This window comes from Tinamus guttatus, unplaced genomic scaffold (assembly GCF_059628265.1).
Source record: "Tinamus guttatus ecotype Peru unplaced genomic scaffold, ASM5962826v1 Tinamus_guttatus_pri_ptg000643l, whole genome shotgun sequence".
NCBI lineage: Eukaryota > Metazoa > Chordata > Aves > Tinamiformes > Tinamidae > Tinamus > Tinamus guttatus.
This window is the reverse complement of record NW_028289177.1, coordinates 463,082-480,894: the sequence shown is the minus strand read 5'-3', so window position 1 is coordinate 480,894 and position 17,813 is coordinate 463,082. Positions and strand designations below refer to the sequence as shown.

The 17,813-nt window shown below is 53.7% G+C and overlaps 1 protein-coding gene across 1 annotated transcript; it reads left to right on the top strand.

Moving 5' to 3' along the window:
• Positions 1 to 1,028: 1,028 nt before the first annotated feature.
• On the top strand, positions 1,029 to 16,981 carry SLC25A42 (solute carrier family 25 member 42). The gene is made up of 8 exons (XM_088535708.1): positions 1,029 to 1,063; positions 9,790 to 9,912; positions 11,365 to 11,476; positions 13,678 to 13,703; positions 14,675 to 14,841; positions 15,471 to 15,587; positions 16,040 to 16,191; positions 16,546 to 16,981. Exons 2-8 carry the CDS (start codon positions 9,829 to 9,831, stop codon positions 16,869 to 16,871), a joined length of 984 nt encoding a protein of 327 aa, XP_088391834.1. The 5' UTR covers positions 1,029 to 1,063; positions 9,790 to 9,828; the 3' UTR covers positions 16,872 to 16,981.
• The last annotated feature ends 832 nt before the right edge of the window (positions 16,982 to 17,813 follow it).

Genomic DNA, 17,813 nt, shown 5'->3' with positions numbered 1-17,813 from the left:
TCCAGTGAGTCGAGCAGGTCAGGGACTGAGTGAAGATGGGGCTTTTAAAGGCAGGGACAATGTGGCAGCGAGTACCATGGAAGCTGATACAATCTTCCTCCTGCACTGTTACTTTTTCTCTGAATCAATATTTTCCAACGTGATAGTTTCTGTAGAAATGCTGACCCTATAAAACACACATAAAAAGATTTTAAGCATGGTCAGCCCTTTATGGAGCCTTTTTGAGACAATAAAAGAAGAAGGGTAAAAAAAAATGCCTTGGTGCTGAGCGTGTAAGTAAAGGCTGCTGCAGCCCCACGTTATCTCCTGGCAGATAACAGAGGTAGTGTGTTCTTAGAGGCCCCTCGCTCCTCGCGCACGCGGTGTTCGCAGGAGCCGCAGCTGCCTGGAAGCCGCCCCCGGCCTTGCCGTGGCAGGAGCCCGGGGGGTTGGTGCCGCTCCGCTCTCCTCGCTGGCCCTTCCCGGGAAGGCGCCTGGCTTGGTGGTGGCGAAGGAAGAGGCCCCACGGGAGCGAGGGCTGTGCAGGCCCCGTGGGGCAGAGAGCCCAAGCGCTGCGCGAGCTGCAGCGGGGGCAGCTCCCAATCCTGGGGCAAGTTCCCATTCCCGGGGGCAGCTCCCCCTCCCAAGGGGCAAGCTCCCATTCCCACTCACTCCAGGGCTGGGAAGGGACCTTGGGAGCTGCAGGAGGGGCCCGGCCGGGTGTCCCCCAGCGAGAGGGGCCCTGGCTCGTGCCGGACACGCGCAGGCCCCGCGGGGCAGCCCCGGGGGGCAGAGGGCGGCTGCGCGTTTCGTGCGCGCTTCCTGCGCGGGCTCTGCGCCCTGCGGGACCGCGCAGCGCCCTCCCCCGCTCGTCCCGCCCCCTCCGCGCGCCCGTTGGCCGCCGCCGCCGCCCGTCTGCGGCCGTGCAGCCAATCCGCGCGCGCGGCGCCGCCTCCGCCCCTCAGCGGCGCGGCGCCCATTGGCCGGGCGGCGACGCGGGCCCCGCCCCCAGCAGGGGGCGGCGGGGGCGGCCTGGCGGGCGGCGGAGACGGCGGCTGAGGCGGCGCCGAGCGCGGAGGAGCCGGTGAGCGCGGGGGACGCGGGGGGCTCGGCCCGGCGGGGGGCGCCCCGCGCCGGCTCCCGTCCCCTCGGCAGCGCGAGCGGGCGGCGCCGGGTGACATTGCCGCGGCCTCCCGCGGGGTCACCGCCGCTTTTACCCATTCGCTCCCCCCCCACCTTTTTTTTTTTTTTTTTTTTTAGTCTAAATCGTCACGCGCGGTCCGTGAGGGAACGGGGAGGGCGCCGGCGCTCTGCGGCGCCAGCTCCGCCGCCCCACAGGCTGTGTCCCTGCGTGCACCTGTCCCACCTGTCCCCCCGCCTGTCCCCGGCCACCCGTCTGCCCTCTTGCTCGTCCTGGGCCACCAACCGCCCTCATTGCCTGTCCCGGGCCACCAACCCCCCCTCACTGCCTGCCCTGGGCCACCTACCACCTCCTCATTGCCTGTCCTGGGCCACCTGCCTGTCCCCTTGCCTGTCCTGGGCCACCTACCACCTCCTCATTGCCTCTCCTGGGCCACCTGCCTGTCCCCTTGCCTGTCCTGGGCCACCTACCACCTCCTCATTGCCTCTCCTGGGCCACCAGCCCCTCCTCATTGCCTGTCCTGGGCCACCTGCCTGTCCCCTTGCCTGTCCTGGGCCACCTACCCCCTTCTCATTGCCTGTCCTGGGCCACCTACCCCCTTCACTGCCTGTCCTGGGCCGCCAGCTCCCGTCACCGCTGGATGCTTGAGGGCTCGGGAGATGTTAAGTGCTGATGTCTGAAACGTCTCTTTTTATCTCCATCCAGCGTAAGCGAAAAAGTCACCGAGCCAGGGCGGCGTTCCTGGCTCTGCCTTAGAACGCCCAGATAGAGGAAGCCTCTCAGGTTGGCCTGAAATTTGAAGGCAAAAGGATCGGTGGGGAGTGTTGGAAATGACTCGATAGCGTTAATAAGCACCATATAGTGTTAATAAATGCAATTCCCCTCCTTAAAACTTAAAGACCTTCAAACTGCTCCCCCGTGAAGGCTGGAGGAGCTAGAGATGCGTTCCTGTTTGCTGACTCTTGGCTGTTGCCCGCTAATTTAGCGGGCTGCGTCGCGTGGGGTTTGGAGTCTGCTGTCACTTGGACTTGTTTTGCTGCGTTCCTATGCTTCGTGGTCGCACTTACTTTAACAACAAGGCTTTTTCTGGAGGTTATGTGCCCTTGAGATGCTTTTTGTTGTTGTTATTTTTTGTGGTTTGATGGATTTAGAGTGTTTGGAAAACATTCCGTGTTTTAAACGGCTCTAGTTTGGGAGGAGGGTGTGTGCGAAGGAACAAGAGAGGTGCCTGTGGGTGTTGCAAAACAGCTAAGGTGAAAGAGACCATATATTAAGGGTGCCAGAGGGTTGGTGTAATCGCACTAACCACCTGTGAGTGACTGTAGGCAAGAACAGTCTTACAATTCAGTGACTGAAATATCAGGGCTGGATTCGGGCATCCTTTGAGCATCCTCACGTCCTGCTGGAGCTGTGGGCACTTGACACTTTTCCTCTTTTCCCCACCAGCAAATCAAAATCGGGATCCCAAGTGCGCCCTGGAGTGTCCTTGGTGCTTGTTTCAGCAGGGGGTCTCCCGGCCCCAGCTCTGCCTGGGGTTTCACAGCTCCCTCCAGAGCCCACAAGCGCAATTCGGAGGCCACCAGATTCCCCTCTCTTTGCTCGGCCTGCGGCTGTAGCTGGCACAGTGAGCTGGGCAGCCGCAGCTGAACACGGGTGTTCGGGTCACGTCTGCAGTGTTGAGCTTAATGCAAAGAGGTTACAAGAAATGCAAGGTGAGCAGCAGGGCAGGCTGGCATGTGGGGTTAACTCTTGAAGCAGATGGGCTGGGTACAGGTCAGACAGGTTTACTGCAAGGAAAAAATGCTCAGGAACCAAGAATATTTTTTTTCTAATAGCTTTTCTGCTCATTGCACTAAGATGCATTTGGTTTTGTGTGATTCTTAAATGAGACCGAGTGTGTCCGTGCCATTTTCTCTTCCAAAGCGATGCCTAACTCTTCTTGGTAGCTGCCTGAGGAAGGGAGATGGTTTTTCCTGCCGTGTGGAAGGGTGAGCTGAAACACAAGCGACTCGCTCGAGGTATGTTCCGCTCTGCAGTGAGGAAAAGCATGGTCGTTTGGAGATGGCTCCTCCTGGAGACACTTGTAGATTGGCCCCTTCAGTGATGGCAGGCGTTAGTTACACTTATTCTTTTCTTTTCATACTCTGGTGCATTTTTAAATGCTGGGTTTTGTTTCGTTTCTCTTTTCAGGTTAGAGGTCGTAATCCATTACTGTGTTGAAATAGCTCCTGGCAGGGGTTGCACAGGTACTGACAAGCTGCTCGTACTGCCAATAATCTCAGGTTGGGATCAAAAATTCCATCTGTGCTGAGTCCTGCTATCACTCAGGGAGCTCCTGTGTGCCTGGGGTGACATTAAGAGAAACAGAGTTAAAATCTACTCCGAAGCAGAAAGTTTGTATGTGCATGGGCCCAAATGACATTAGGAGGTTTATACTATATGTATTTTTTATTTTACTAACTGGCACTTCCTTGTGTCTGCAATTCTGGGAGAAATAACTGTGGAGAGGAGGATTGGAGCTGGGAAGACGCTTGACTTGGTGCCCTGCCGTCCCGCAGGGGCTGCGAGCGGAGCGGCTCCGCGGAGGGCTCCGTGGTCCTGCCCCGCCGCTCCGCGCCCGCTCGGAGAACTGAGCCTGTCCCGCGATAAGAACCAGCTCCGGCCCACGGAAAGCGCCGCTGTGCTGCTCCCAGCAGCCCTCTTCCTCCAGAAACTAAAGAACGAAGCACTGTTGTTTTTTGCCAAGATTTTCTCTGGGCTGCAGCTCGTGTTCCAGGCTGGGTTCAAAGCGCAGCTCTCCTGGGCTCCCCTCAGCACTTTCAGATATAACCATTGCTCCATCTTCCACAACTGCCTTAAGTCAGATCATGTAAAACCATGCGAGGAATTTGTGTCTTTATCCTCAATTTTCCTGGCAGACCTGAGTGTGTGTTTGGCTGAAGGATGCAGCAGGAATATTTATTTTGCACTTTGGAGCTAAGAAGCGTGCAAAAGAATTAAACCCTTCCTGCTAGGGTCATTTAGTGAATCTTTTAATTGAGCTGTCAATGATTCTTTAGAATTATGCTGATTGTTTCTGAGCAGATCGTTAGAAGGAAGGAGCGCTGTGGACTATTCATAACTGAAGTCTGGAGCTGAAATTTGTATGCAACTGAAAGATGAGTGTGACTGAGGAGAGCTGAGTCTTTGGGGCGTATGTTTTGTTTTTTAATGGCTTAATCAAACTGGAAGGCAAGGACAGACCCAGAGGGGCCATCAAGTTAAGTAGCTCATCCCCTGCTCAGAGCCCTTTTCTTTTTCCTGTGATTTTCTGTGATGCTTTTGCTCCCAGGGTGAATTTCAGGCTGCAGTAATCCCAGCACTTTCCAGATCTCTTTCTCTGTCAGGCTCAAATGCTCAGATTAACAATTGAAGGAAACGTAATTGAGCGACTTCCCTGGGTACTGTTTAACTTTGGCCTCCGTGGGAAAATGTGTGAAAATTTCTGTGGGAACTCTTTCAGTTTTCTTTTTTTCCTAAATTAATTATATGCTTTCCTTAGTACTGCTAACGATGTGTTTAAGCAAAGAGCAAACAGGAACGGGGCAGCTATTGAGTAATGCAGGAGGCTGGCTTGGCTGATTGGGGTTGTGCAAGTGACTTCACCTGTACGAAGTTGAAATTCTGCCCCAAAGCTGCGTTACGACTTCATCAAAGTTCAGGTAACACTAGTGCCTGCGAGCTCTTAATTACGGTGGAGCTGAGCGGGCCCCAGGAACCTGTGTTTTGCTTCCTGGGAAGGCTCCCACGGGGACACTAGCTATAAGGGATATTTAAACGTTTGTATATGAGAGGCAAAGCAGAAGTCCTGCTGCTCGTGCTGGAGTTATCAGGTCTCTGGGAAGCATGTGCAAGGGAAAATCCAAACACGCTGGTTCTGCTCCGCGCTGGCTCGTGCCGAGCCCACCGGCAGCGGCCGTTTGCGGCAGCGCCTCCGCTCTTCCCGCGTCACCGGTCAGTCCACGCTCTTTGCAGCTGCTCCTGGGCAGGTTGTTGCCCTCTGTCCTACTGAACTCGCGAGGGATTCCAGTTGGGGGTCACGTGTGTGCGATTGCTGTGGAGGTACCGACGTGCAGCCCACCCTTGGGTGGAAGGGAGGCACTGCCAGGGCTGCAGCAACCGCCCGTGCTCCGAAGCTTCCCGCTCCCGGCTCCCAGTGCCTGGATGGAGACGGAATACGCTCCGTACGCCGCTGCCTGTCCTCGTGTCGCCGCCGCGGGAGCAGCCGCGCCGCTGCGGTGGTGATTCAAGAGGAGCAGGTAGCAGAGCTGTGGTTTTCCTGCCCGTCTCATGAAGCCAGCGCAGGTCGCGTGGCATAAAGTCACCGCTGCTCCTGCTGCTGAAACTGTGTGGCTTTGACATTACCTGCAATGACTGTCCCGCACTCAAAACCCTAAACGACTTTATAGTTCCTGCCGGGGCTGTTGAAGGAGAAGGCAAATATTCCTTAGGAAATAGCTGCCATTGGCATTCAGCCGCTGGTGCTGTTTGCTTTGCGGTATCTGCTGTCCTTGCTGGATCAGTGACATTCTTTCTGAAATCTTGGTGTTCTGTGGCAGGTCTAAATTCCACTCGGGACTGCCAGGCAAACATGTTTTCCAGCAATGCCGCGTTGCGAGTCGCTCTCGGGGCTGGATGCTGGGGCTGCTGCTGCTTCCCGGCTCCGCAGCGGTGTGGGAAGCGCCCCGGCCGGCCCCGTTTTTGTGTGTTTTGCTGCTGGCAGGTGCTCGGAGCTCCGGCAGCTTGGGAGCGGCTGCGATGTTTGCGGCTGAGCAGGGAGGAACCCGTCCTCTCCAGCGCTCCAAGGTCTGCGCAGATAACAACAGTGAGGAGGAAACCAGCTCTGCTGCTTCCCTCTGCCTCCCGTCCCTGGAAGCTGCAGCCCGGGCTGCAATGGGAGCCCACGTCGCTCCCTGGCCAAACGCATGCAGGAGGGGTTTCCAGGACGAGGTGTCTCCATGGTGCGAAGTTCACCTTTTAAATAGGGTTTAGTTGCAAAACTTGTTCAATAGTAAAAGTGTAATAATCTGCAAGCCTTTGCTTGGCAGTGTGATTTTAATTTTAAATGCTATAACCAGAGAATTTGGCCTTATCCCTTAGTTGGTGATGTTGGTCTTTGAAACTCATCGGTTCTTTGGCTGAGAAACGAATTATGTTAAGATGGTGTAATTTAAAATACGATCAAATGGCCAGAACTGCATCATGGCTGTGTCCACAAGAGGCTTGGAGAGCTCGAGCTCCTGTTCTGTGGCCGTCCCGTCGCCCGTGGCCTTTGGCGACGTGCCGGGACCGGCCTGCGCCACGTCCTCCCTCGTTGGTTGCTTTTGTCACCCGAATAGCTCGACTGCATCTCAGCTGTGCTCTTAATCAAAACCACCACAAGAGAAGCAGAACGTCTTGTCAGGGAGGCGGTTTGGCAGCTTGGTTGAACCTGTCCAGCTCTTCATCCAGCGCTGCTGGAGCGAGTTGGAGGGGCAGAGCAGCAGCGCTCTGGTTTCCGTGCACGGAGCCGGGATCCCGCTGGGGCCCACGGGTGTTTGTGCAGTTGCCAGAGCAGGACAGGCCACCTGGAAGGGATCCCAGGGCTCGAAGGAGACGTCGTGGCGCAGTCTGCCCGAGCACGACACAGGGAGGGCGCGAGCTGCCCCGTGCGGCGCCCTGGGCGGTGAACACGGGGCCTCTGCGCGAGCGACGCGGCCGGAGCGTCTGCACGGCCAGGGCTGCCTGCTGGAAGAGCTGCTCCGTGCTTGGAATCAGCGACCAGGAATTTTGCTGTGAAAGCCCAGTGTGTGTTACTCATTAAACCTGCCTAACTTCTGGACCTGCCTTGACCAGAAGCTTTGCTTTCGGATTATATATTCCCCTAGATGGGAATGTTTCGCTCTGCAGCTGCATGGCGCGTGGTCCTGAAGAGCTGGGGTCCAGATGAGCAGCAGGGACTCGCGTAGCTACAATTTAAGTGAGGCAGAGATGTGTTGTAAGGAGTAAATCTAATTTGCAGCTATTTCACTTTCCCCTTTATTGTGGCTTCTTAAACATCAGTAATGACTGTGGACGAGGCTGTGCAAAATACCATGATTTTTTCAAAAGTCAAGCTGCTGCATGCTGGGTTTCTGCAGATGGCTTCGTGAACAGCGCAGGTTGATGCTGATGCAAAGTGATGTTTGGTTTCTGCTGGCCCGGCCCTACGAACTGACACCGAATCTTTCAAGCAAACCTCCTCCTCGGTGGCTCCGTCGTTGGCCAGAGCAGGCAGGAGTTGGTGATTCAGCTAAGCCAGGAGTCAGCACAACTCCAGCATAAAACTGTATCCCTTAGCAGAGAGCGAATGCAGAGGCCGAAATGTAAAAGCAGCATTTAGTATCTTTTAATTTGCAGGTTGAGGCCTGTGTTCATGCAGAGCGTGTGTACAAAATCAAGCATCCACACAGGTGTGGGGGCACCAGGCACTGAAAAGAACAACATCTCACAATAGGATCAAAGAGAACATTGTTGAGTAGCGGGTATCATCTTTATGCATGCACATATTCTAAAATATTTCAGGCTTAATAACATCATTTTGGTATTTAAAATTTCCTGACTAGTTTTGTTTTAGTTATCTCTTTCTCAATCATGTTTCAAAATCATGTTTTACAGCCAACATGTGTTGCATTCCTGAGCTCTTCAGTATGACTTCTATTTTTGTGGTTTTATTTTCAGCAGAGACAAATCTGATATTGTGACCTACATTTCTTTAACTGAGAGGGCTAGGGATAATATTTCTACCTCTGATTCTTTCTGTGCTTTTGTTTAAAGGTTATCCATTTATTTATTTTTACTAATAATTTTTTCAGATATGTGAAGTGAGAAGGAAAAGAAATGACTACAGAGTAAAAGCAACCAAGAGCCCGTGTTCCTCAGGACTGCGTAGAGAAACGCTCTGCTCCGTAGGGTTTCGAGCCGGCTTCAGCCCTGATCCTGCTGGGAACTGTAGTTTGCACAGTCTGATGCGACCGAGCTCCCATAAAACTTCCCAAGTGCAAACAGTGCTGCTGTTTGCAGTTGAGGTCACGCTTTGGGCTCTCAGATGTTGCCTTTCGTTAACATTTTGAGTTATTGCCCTCGGAGCAACATCCCGAGAGCTCGTGTGTGCAAAAGCACCCGCGGGAGCTGTGAGCGCGGTGGGATGCGTCTTCCCAGCGCCCTCGCGAGCGGTGTCTGCCGTGAAGGAGCCCCGCGTGTTCGGCCTCCTCGGAGCGAGCGCGTGGGAGCGCCCGGCGCCGGCGTCACAAATCGGCCGTGCGCGGATCCAGACACGGCCGCCGAGCCTCCGCCTTTGCTGCAGTGTCTCTGCTGCAACCAAGGGGGTCGGAAAGTGAAGTCTGGCACTTGTTTATGAGAGCGATGTGGGGGGAAAAATAGGTCAGCAAGTATGAAAGGTGCTGACAAGCGTGTAATGTCTAGAGGTTGTTAGAAAGGAAAGAAAGAAGCTTAGGAAACACTTTCCAAGCAAGCAGGCCGTTGTGCCGCAGGCTTCCTGAGCACCAGCTGAGGGCAGAGGTGAAGCGACTTGCTTGACAGGGGAGCAGGCCTGGAATTCCGATTTCCTAATATCACCTTCCTTGGAAGGTGGCTGACGAGTGGGAAACACTGACTCTTTGGGCAATCTTGTTGCATAGAAAACCCATCTTTACAGTTCTAACCCATTTGTGACTAAGGGTATAACAGCAATCTCCTTGTTTGGAGACGTTTGTGCTCGTGTGAGTTTTTCAAACTTCATCTCTTTCACTTCGGGATGTTAGAGGATGAAAAACTAGAATCATGAAAGCAGAAACAGTAGAAAATCGGGTGCCCAAGCGGAGCTGCTGTTTGGATGTTATCCGTGTGTAGCCGTAGCTGGGGTTAGACTGACCTTTCCTTCGCGAGGCTCATGAGGACACGCGTTGCAGCAGGATCCGCGCGCCGCGGCCGCGGAGCAGCAGGGAGCTCCCGCGTGGGGTCCCCTCGCTGGCATCGGCAAAATAGCCCCGGCGGCACGCGGGAGCCATTGGAGCCGCCAGCTTCCCAAAATAACCTCCAGGGCTTATGCCAGGCTTTCGGAGGCGCTGCTGGGGCTATTTTTTTCCCTTTTCCATGCCTGGGTTTTAAATTTCTGCACATGTTCTCCCATATCTAACTGCTGAGCAGGCTGAGCAGCAGCTGGGAGCCTCCTGTAGGTGACGGAAGAGGCCGGGGCAGAATCTGCTGCGTTGCTCCTAGAGGTCATGGGCAGTTTGTTGTCCCCAGGAGCCGGGTGTTTCAATGTCCCTCCTGCAGCGGAAGCGCAGGCTGGGGAGAGATGCAGTGAGCTGCTTATTGACCCCCCTGCCAGGGCTAATGGGACTTGCAGCCGAGTTCCTTGCGGGTAAGAAAGGATGCTGATGAGGAGTGGCACTAATTCTATAGAGTACCAAAGCACCCCTCCTTCCCGTCCGTCCAAACTTGTATCCCAAAGGGAAGAAATGCTCTCGGCTGGCCGCTTGGGATAGGGCTTTTCCTGCAGCAATGGCCTCTGGAGTAGGGCACTCTTCTCTCCTGCACGAGCCTTTTTATGAACTGGGTATTTTCTGCTTTTAACGCTACCTCTCGCTTTGCTCTTGTTGCCAATGCAGGAGCCGTGACTCTTCTGCCCGCTTGCGAGTGCGCCTGGTATGGGTAATGGTGTGAGAGCAGCTCAAGTGGATTTCAAACGGCAGGATGTGGAGCCCGCTGTGCCAGCTCATCTTCCAGCAGAGGTAAGAGCAGGAGGAGGCCCCAGGAGCCACCGTGCCCATGCAGAGCGGGAGCCGCGCGGCCCCGGGCGCCCGGGATTGTTTGGGAAGAGGCCGCACGGCACGGCAGGTCCAAGGTCCTGTCTGTTGTGTCTTCAGCGCAGGGCTGGGAACACAGCCCCAGCCCTGGTTTCCCTGCTCGTGCCACTGCAACAACATTCCTTGTGGGAACACTGCAAGGGAAGGCGCCCCGGAATGTGGCTCTGACTTAGGTCAGGGTCTCTGCTCACATGAAGCTGCTCCAAAGCCGTAACACAAGCTGAAATTCGGACAGTGCTGCCTGTACCCTGGTGCACAGCTGTCCTTACGCCCAGCACCAAAGACGGGAAGGGAAAAACGATCAAACAATGTCTATCATTTAGAAAAAAATTAACTTTTAGCTGTGGAGCAGCAGGAGAAAAGGAAAATGGTGCCTTGCTTCTCCATGAAGGCACAAAGCACATCAACGGTTAACATTCTTCAGCCTTGTCTTGACTTGTCTTTCAGTTCATAGCGCTCACGGTGTTAGATTTGAGGATTTTTACTTGCTTTCCGTCCATGTGTTGCAAGAAGTTAATACATATAAACATGAGCTGTGGCGGAAGCATCAATAACAAAAGCACTTCCATTCCATATATCATAGTGGGAAACCTTTCTTTGGCTTTGGGGATAATATACAAATAAGGCTGATGTGTTAGCTAGAAGGGCAAGAGAGAAATTCACTTTCTGTGCATGGCTAAAGCAAGAGGAGTTACTGCGATAACTTTTAGAAATGTTAATAGGGAAGAAACAGTGCATGGAAGAGGAGGCTGGCTTTGGAACCTGCATATGTCTAATCTTTGTTCTTTGTGATCTGACCTGCGATTTATTGTGGAATAGGGAATGCTGGCATTTCCAAAATGCTGGTGCTGATTTTTAGCTGTCTGAAGTCTTTCATGAAGGGATTTTGTCAGAGAAACCGAGTGTCTGAAAACAGCCAGTTGCTGTTTTGTGTCTGTTGCAGGGAAGGTCAGGCAGGATCCATAACATATACTGTAGTTCCCTTGGACAACTCCTGAGCTGGCTGCGCAGAGACTCTTTTGGCTGCAGTCCGGTTCTCGTGTGTGTGCACGTTTCTTACCTCTGTGTTTGTGTGTGCTCGGAGCACAGCTCGCTTATCTGGCTGGCAAGGGTACGGCTTGATGTTTAGGTTTCATTTTAATGTGGGCTGTGATGTTGTTACTTTGTAATTTGTATTTCAACATTCATATACTAATAATCCCTCAAGGTGTTTTCAGAGTCCCCTTACAAGTATTTTTTTTTTGCACTTTTCTCTCTCTCCAGTGCTGGAAATTCCATTTCATAACTGGTTAGTGGGATAAATGCTGCAGCAAAGGTGAAATAGCCCAGGCTTTGGTTAGTGCTGACTGTGTCACACTGAATGATGCTCTGTTCCAGGGAACGCAGGAGGAGAAGAAAGTGCTCAACTCCCTGGTGTCTGGGGCGCTGGCCGGTGCTGTTGCTAAAACAGCAGTAGCTCCGCTGGATCGGACGAAAATCATGTTTCAAGGTAAGTCCTGCTGCCTTGGGCAGAGCCCTGCTCTGCTGTCAGCAGAATCCAAGGCAGCTGCTCTGGTCGCTCCAGGCAGCCCGTCCCGTGTGCTCTGCCCTGCGGAGCCCGGCGCACATGGAGCAGGGATGTTATCCCGGCAGAGCGGGGCTCACACCCCTCGGCAGGACTGTGGCGGGTGTCAGTCGCCGCGCGTTGTGCGGCGGGTGTCAGTCGCCACGCGTTGTGCGGCGGGTGTCAGTCGCCGCGCGTTGTGCCGCGGGTGTCAGTCGCCGCGCGTTGTGCCGCGGCTGCGGGATCCACGTCCCCTGGCAGTCAGCAGGAGCTTTGCTGCTGCTGTGCAGAGCTGCATGTGCCGCTGCCTGGGGACACGGGGAGCCGTGCGGCCGCGGGCCCCGGCGCAGGGAGGGTTTGGGGCTGAACAGGAGAAATCGCTGCAAAGGCTGCGCTTAGGGAGCTGCGTGGTGACACGGGGGGTCTCCGGGTCCGCTCAGCTCCGAGCACTCTGGCAAGCGGAGGGAAGCTGCGTGATTTCCTTTCCCTTTAGCAGGAGGAATGTGAGGAGATGTGAAACTGGGAGGAGGGAATTGAGATGCTTCTTGCTGCAGACCAGATGCTGGCATGTGCTTGCTCAAGTGTACACGGTCTTTTCTAGTAAGAGTTGTGCTGTATTTGAGCTAAATTGCTTTGGTTTAGAATTGAAGTTAATTATGAAAACTGCAAGAGACAATGAAACTACCTTTGTATTACAAAACCCTTTCTGGAGCCCATAATGTAAAAGTGAATAACTGGAAATGAAATTCAGCTGATTTGAGTAGAAAATCCTCTTAATGGAGTTTGGGATTCAGCCCCAGCAAGGGCTCTTGTTTCGGTGCAAGTGCAGTCAGTTGCATCACTTGTCCCAAAAAGAAGAGAACAGGCTGTTAATACAGTAGACATTTGGCCAGGCCACAAATTTAAATGTGGTTGGCCTCGCAGATTAAATGAATTGGGTAGGTTTAAGCTAATCCCTGGCTGAGATTTAATTTTAAATTGACTTTTGTGCGACGTGATTTTCCCCGTTTGCGTCACGGCGCCGCGGGTCGGGCTGCGCTCCCCCCGCGTGGACAGCGGGTCACGTAAGGTTGGAAGCGTCGGGATCGGAGGTGGGAGCTGCGGAATTGGGTGAGTCAACAGCTGTCTGTGTAAATCACCGTTAATTGTGCAGGCCTACGTTTTATTAAAAAAATCCTGTTTGGTTTGGATCATTGCAAAGGATGTGATTAAAAATTGCCTATTCCGACAGCAGTTTGGTATCTAATGGGTTTCCTACTCTTGCTCTCATAAAGGTTTTTACTCTGGGGTGGCTTCCCTGGCTGTGAAGAGGGACAGTTTCCATGGGTCGTATGAGCGAGGAAGGTGGTTCCGTGCACTAGAGCCTGGGGAAGTTTCCTGCGGGAGAAGAGCTCTCTCCTCATTGCAGAACTCGTGGCACTTGCTTAGTGAAGGAGAGAGAGGAGGAGGGAAAAACAGAGTTGAATTGCATAAAGGAGCAGCGTGGGGAAAAATGTATTTGCATGAGATTGTTTGATACGCTTGGGAGGTTCCAGCTCCCAAAGGAGTTTGAAAGAAAGTGCGATAGACCCTTAATTGGAAGCACGTTTCATTAGTGTTGCTGCTGGGGTTTTAGCCTGGGTTTCCTTCCTGCAGTGGGAAGGAAATGCAGCAGCTGAATGCAGCTGAAAGCAGCTGCTGTGAGCCAAAGAAATCCTGCTCCAAGAGCCGTGCGGGACCCCCCGACGTGGGGCCGGCAGTTTGGGGGCAGGAGGGAGCCCGCGCGCTCGTCTGGGTGCGCTGGGATGGAGCCGTCCGGCGTGGGGCCTCGCTGGGCGCTCCTGCCCTCGCTGCGTCCTGGCATCCACCTGGAACCAGCGCACGAGTGTGGAAGGGCTCCCCAAAACGAGCCCGCGTGGGGCTGTGTGTGTGTTCAGAGCAAGGAGCGGGACAGAGATGGAGCGTTTTCATAGCAACACAGCAGTGCGCTTGTCGTCTGCTAAGGAGTTTGGAAACCTATGCCAAAATCATTGTCATAAAGAAGCTCTATTTTTTTCTTGCATTAATTCTTTTGCTTCTAATTTTATTCCTTAGATAAAAATGACTGTGTGTTTTATTTGATACATGTAAATATATTGCAAGACCTAATGCTCACTTTTTCTTTTTAGTGTCTTCAAAAAGATTTTCTGCCAAGGTGAGGCGATGTGTCTGTCTCCTGTTGACTTGATGCGTTTGATTAATGGTAGTAATAGCCCTAAAAGCAACCTCTGTTTGCACTGAACTTTCTCGCTGGGGTTTTATTAGCCGCGCTCAGGGCGAAGGAGCGCAGGGGAGGGCTGGAAGCCGCCCTGGTCACGATGCTCCTGAGGACGGTGCTCGTTCTTCCTCGCATGTTTGTCCAGCACCTCACGCAGAGGAGCCTCAGTCCTCACTCGTGCTCCAGGTCCCCCCTTTGACATGGACAGTAAATCCCGAGGCACCGCTCAGGGCCCTTTTGCAAGATCTTCTTCCCTGGCAGTTGCGTTGTGTCCCCAGCTGCTCTCGGAGCTGTCACTAAGTTTATAGGGAATGTTCTCCTGGGAGCTGAGCGCGGCCGTGCCTTGCTGCATGTCTTGCTGCATGTGTGCTGTGCTGATGTGTGGAATCCAAACGCTTCCGTCTTATACTAAGAAGATTAATTTGGCTTGAGAGGGGTTTGTGCAAACATCAGTCCAGCCCTGTGCCTCCCCCTCAGAGGGAAGATGAAGGTGCTGTCTTGAATGTAAAACAGTGAGGGTGCCAGAGCACTGGAACAGGCTGCCCAGAGAGGTTGTGGAGTCTCCTTCTTTGGAGATCTTCAAACCCGCTTGGACGCAGCCCTGTGCCACGTGCTCTAGGTGACCCTGCGTGACAAGATGACCTCTAGAGGTCCCTTCCAACCTTAACGATCTGTGATTATCTATGATTTTATGATTCTATGCCCAGCATATCTATTCAGTTTCCCCAAAGACGTGCTCTAGTGGCCCTGTTCTGGTGTCGGTGGCGTGAGCCAAGCGCCCGGTCCCGCGCGCTGCAGGCACCTGGGAGGAGGTTCGGGGAGGTTAAGCTGTTGGGTCACCTCTCCCTGCTCTTGCTCTTGCTGCTGCTGTCGCGACGTGCGTGTGTGACCTGTGCTCGTCCCCGCAGGAGGCCTACCGGCTCATCTACCGCACCTACCTCAACGAGGGCTTCTGGAGCCTCTGGCGAGGGAACTCGGCCACCATGGTCCGTGTGGTCCCCTACGCCGCCATCCAGTTCTGCGCGCACGAGGAGTACAAGCAGCTCCTGGGCAGTTACTACGGCTTCCAGGGAAAGTAAGAGGCAGCCTGGCTCTGCTCCTTGGGATGGCGCGGAGCATGGAATGGTCCAGGGACTCTAGACTGCAGGAAGGAGCCCTTTTCTTTGCGTTGCGGCGGCTCCGTGTTGGCACGGAGCTCTGCAGGCCCCTCTCGGGGTGGTTTTCTAGAACGGGGCGTGCGAGGGGCTAAGCAATGGGCTGAGCTTTCAGTTTTGGGCGGGGGAAATCTTTGAGAAGACCCTCTCTTCTGGAGGCGTGAGCAAGAAGTGGCCTAGACAGTGGGTTAGCACAGCCCCGTGCTGAGAGTGAGCAGGCAAAACAAAGAGCTTCTCTTTGCAGGAGAAGCAACAGGATCCAGCCTTGCACTGATATCTGAGCCTCTCCCTTCTGAGGCCAAGAGCCTCTTGCTCTTGGGCACGTGGTGTCCGAGCACCCGGGCTGGCTGCCTGTGCTCCGCAGGGATCGCTCCAAGCCTCTGGCTTGGCAAAGCACAACTGTTCAACCCCAGCCCCAACCACCCAGCTCTCGTCGGTGCCCAGGCAGGGAGGGGATTCAGTAGCTGGTAGAGTAGAGCCCTGCTCAGAAGCCAGGCCGTATTTCCATCTCCAGGTGATCTGTTTGGTCTCTTCTCTCACCTTACTTTAGAGCGCTGACACCCTTTCCTCGATTCATTGCTGGCTCTCTGGCAGGCACAACAGCTGCCATGTTAACCTACCCCTTGGATATGGTTCGAGCGCGCATGGCTGTCACGCCGAAGGAGATGTAAGTGCCTAACGAAAGCAAGTACAAGCACCATGAACAAATGCAGAGCTTTCTTTTAAGGTCAGATGACTTTATTGCCATTTTCTGGGTCACTTCTTGCTCGGAGCCTTTGGTGTAATAAACCTCTTACAGCTTGGGTCTGAGCACTGGTTAAATGCCCAGAGCCCTGGTTAGTCCAGGGGCTGGCAGGAGATCGATACTGAAAGACCTCACTGAAACTTCTGTGTTTGCTGGCCCTAACAGACAGGGCAGTGTGTGGTGATAGGGCGGTAGGAGAGCCCGTGACTGGCTTCTCCATTTGCAGACAGGCCTCTTAAATCCCTTCTGAGCTGTTTGATGCGCTCAGAGACAGATTAATTAATTGCTGGTCCTCCGGAGTCCAGCTGAAGTTGCTGCCAGCGTGTGCCGGCGCTAACCAGCACAGGTTTTGTTTCCCTGTGTCCACGTGCTAGGTACAGCAATATCGTTCATGTCTTCATCCGAATATCCCGTGAGGAAGGACTGAAGACATTGTACAGAGGATTCACGCCAACGATTCTTGGAGTGATCCCATATGCTGGGCTAAGTTTCTTCACCTATGAGACGTTGAAGAAGCTACATGCAGGTAAAGACTACTTTGTTTGCTTTGCTTTCGAGTGACATGGCGTAGGCTTTGGGCCAATTTGCGGCGTTTGTGCTCTGTGGTACAAGACCTTTTGCCAGCTTTGAAGCCAGCTGCTCAGTTTGGTGCTTGCAGAGGATGCCTCGTGCCTCCTCTCTGCAGGTCCTCGCTCCGAAGAGGGCGAGCAGCATCTCTGCCTTGCAGAGACGCCCCGATGTGGACGGACTTGCCTGCGTCCCTGGGGACGGAATCTCCGGAGTTCTGGCACTCAGTTCTCTCTTTGGCTCTCATCCCACCTGACCTTAATCGTGTTTATTAGGAGAAGCTTTCTCTACTCTGCCACTTTCTCTTTCCCAGATCACAGTGGGAAATCTCAGCCATCCCCTCCGGAGCGGCTTTTGTTCGGTGCCTGCGCAGGCCTCATCGGCCAGTCGGCCTCCTACCCCCTGGACGTGGTTCGCCGGCGGATGCAGACGGCCGGGGTCATGGGACACACGTACAGCTCCATCCTTCTCACCATGCAGGAGATTGTAAGAGAAGAAGGACTGATCCGTGGCTTGTACAAAGGACTCAGCATGAACTGGGTCAAAGGGCCGATTGCAGTGGGAATAAGCTTCACCACCTTTGACCTGATGCAGATCCTGCTCCGTAAATTACAGCACAGCACTAACGTCCAAAGGTAGTAGCTTAATCCCCGCAGCCCTTGCTGGGGAGAAGTACAACGTACGCGTACAAAGAGCAGTGCTAGCATTCCCAAGCTTTGTACGTGCTCTCCTGCAGCTGAGAACTTACCTTTCTTTTTTCTGTTTCTTTTTTTTTTCCCTTTTATTCCTTTTTTTTTTTTTTCTCCTTTTAATGAGCCTCTGAGTTGTTTGGAAACCTTGACCTGAAACTAACCTTTTCCTAACTGAAATTCTTCTTGCAGTTGTGCAGAGCTGTGTTCTCTAGAGTAGCTGCCTCGTCCTTCTGCTTTGCTCTGTGATGCCAGAGTGGAGCCTCAAACAAACACGTGCTGCTCGGGCTCCTCGGCTGGTCTCTGGGCAGATGAAGAGGTGGAGGATGAAGGAGGAGACTTGGTGCTGTTCAGATGGGCCCCCCACTCTGGAAAGGGCCTGCTGCTCTGGGTAGGCAGTTCTTAACACTGCACATGTGTTGGCTGGAGGCAGTTTGCCAAGTGCAATATTCCAGTTAATCTGCCTGGGGAATTCCACATTCCTCTGATCAGTAAGCGTTGGTCTCCTTGAAGCAGGGCACAGCAGGATTTAACAGGTCCAGGTCACTTCTTTTACTCTGAAAGCTGAGCGTGAGTCTGGCTGGAAATGCTGCCCTTTCTCAAATGTTATTTTCATTTCTGAGTTGAGTTGCATAAGATGTCCCTTGTTTGCAGTGTCCCTCTGAGATTACCAAAGACTGTGGACAGCAGGGGAGGAAAATTCTGAGCAGTTTTGTAAATCAGTTCTCATGTCTGTTGTCAGCGTCGCTCACGAGGGGCCCGGGCTCCCCAGCTGGGTTGGCTCAGACCCCCGCAGCGTTTTTGGGCCATCTGAACCCTTCACTGGTCTTAAAGGCAGCGTTTTCTGAGGGACGTGGCAGTTTGTAGTGATCATGCCCTAGACGAGGAGTGT

Bases quoted from the DNA above. Each gene is read 5' to 3' on its own strand.
- SLC25A42 (XM_088535708.1), top strand. From the start codon at position 9,829: ATGGGTAATGGTGTGAGAGCAGCTCAAGTGGATTTCAAACGGCAGGAT. The intron at 11,477-13,677 runs GTAAGTCCTGCT...TTTTCTTTTTAG, and splicing joins GACGAAAATCATGTTTCAAG to TGTCTTCAAAAAGATTTTCT. The intron at 13,704-14,674 runs GTGAGGCGATGT...TCGTCCCCGCAG, and splicing joins CAAAAAGATTTTCTGCCAAG to GAGGCCTACCGGCTCATCTA.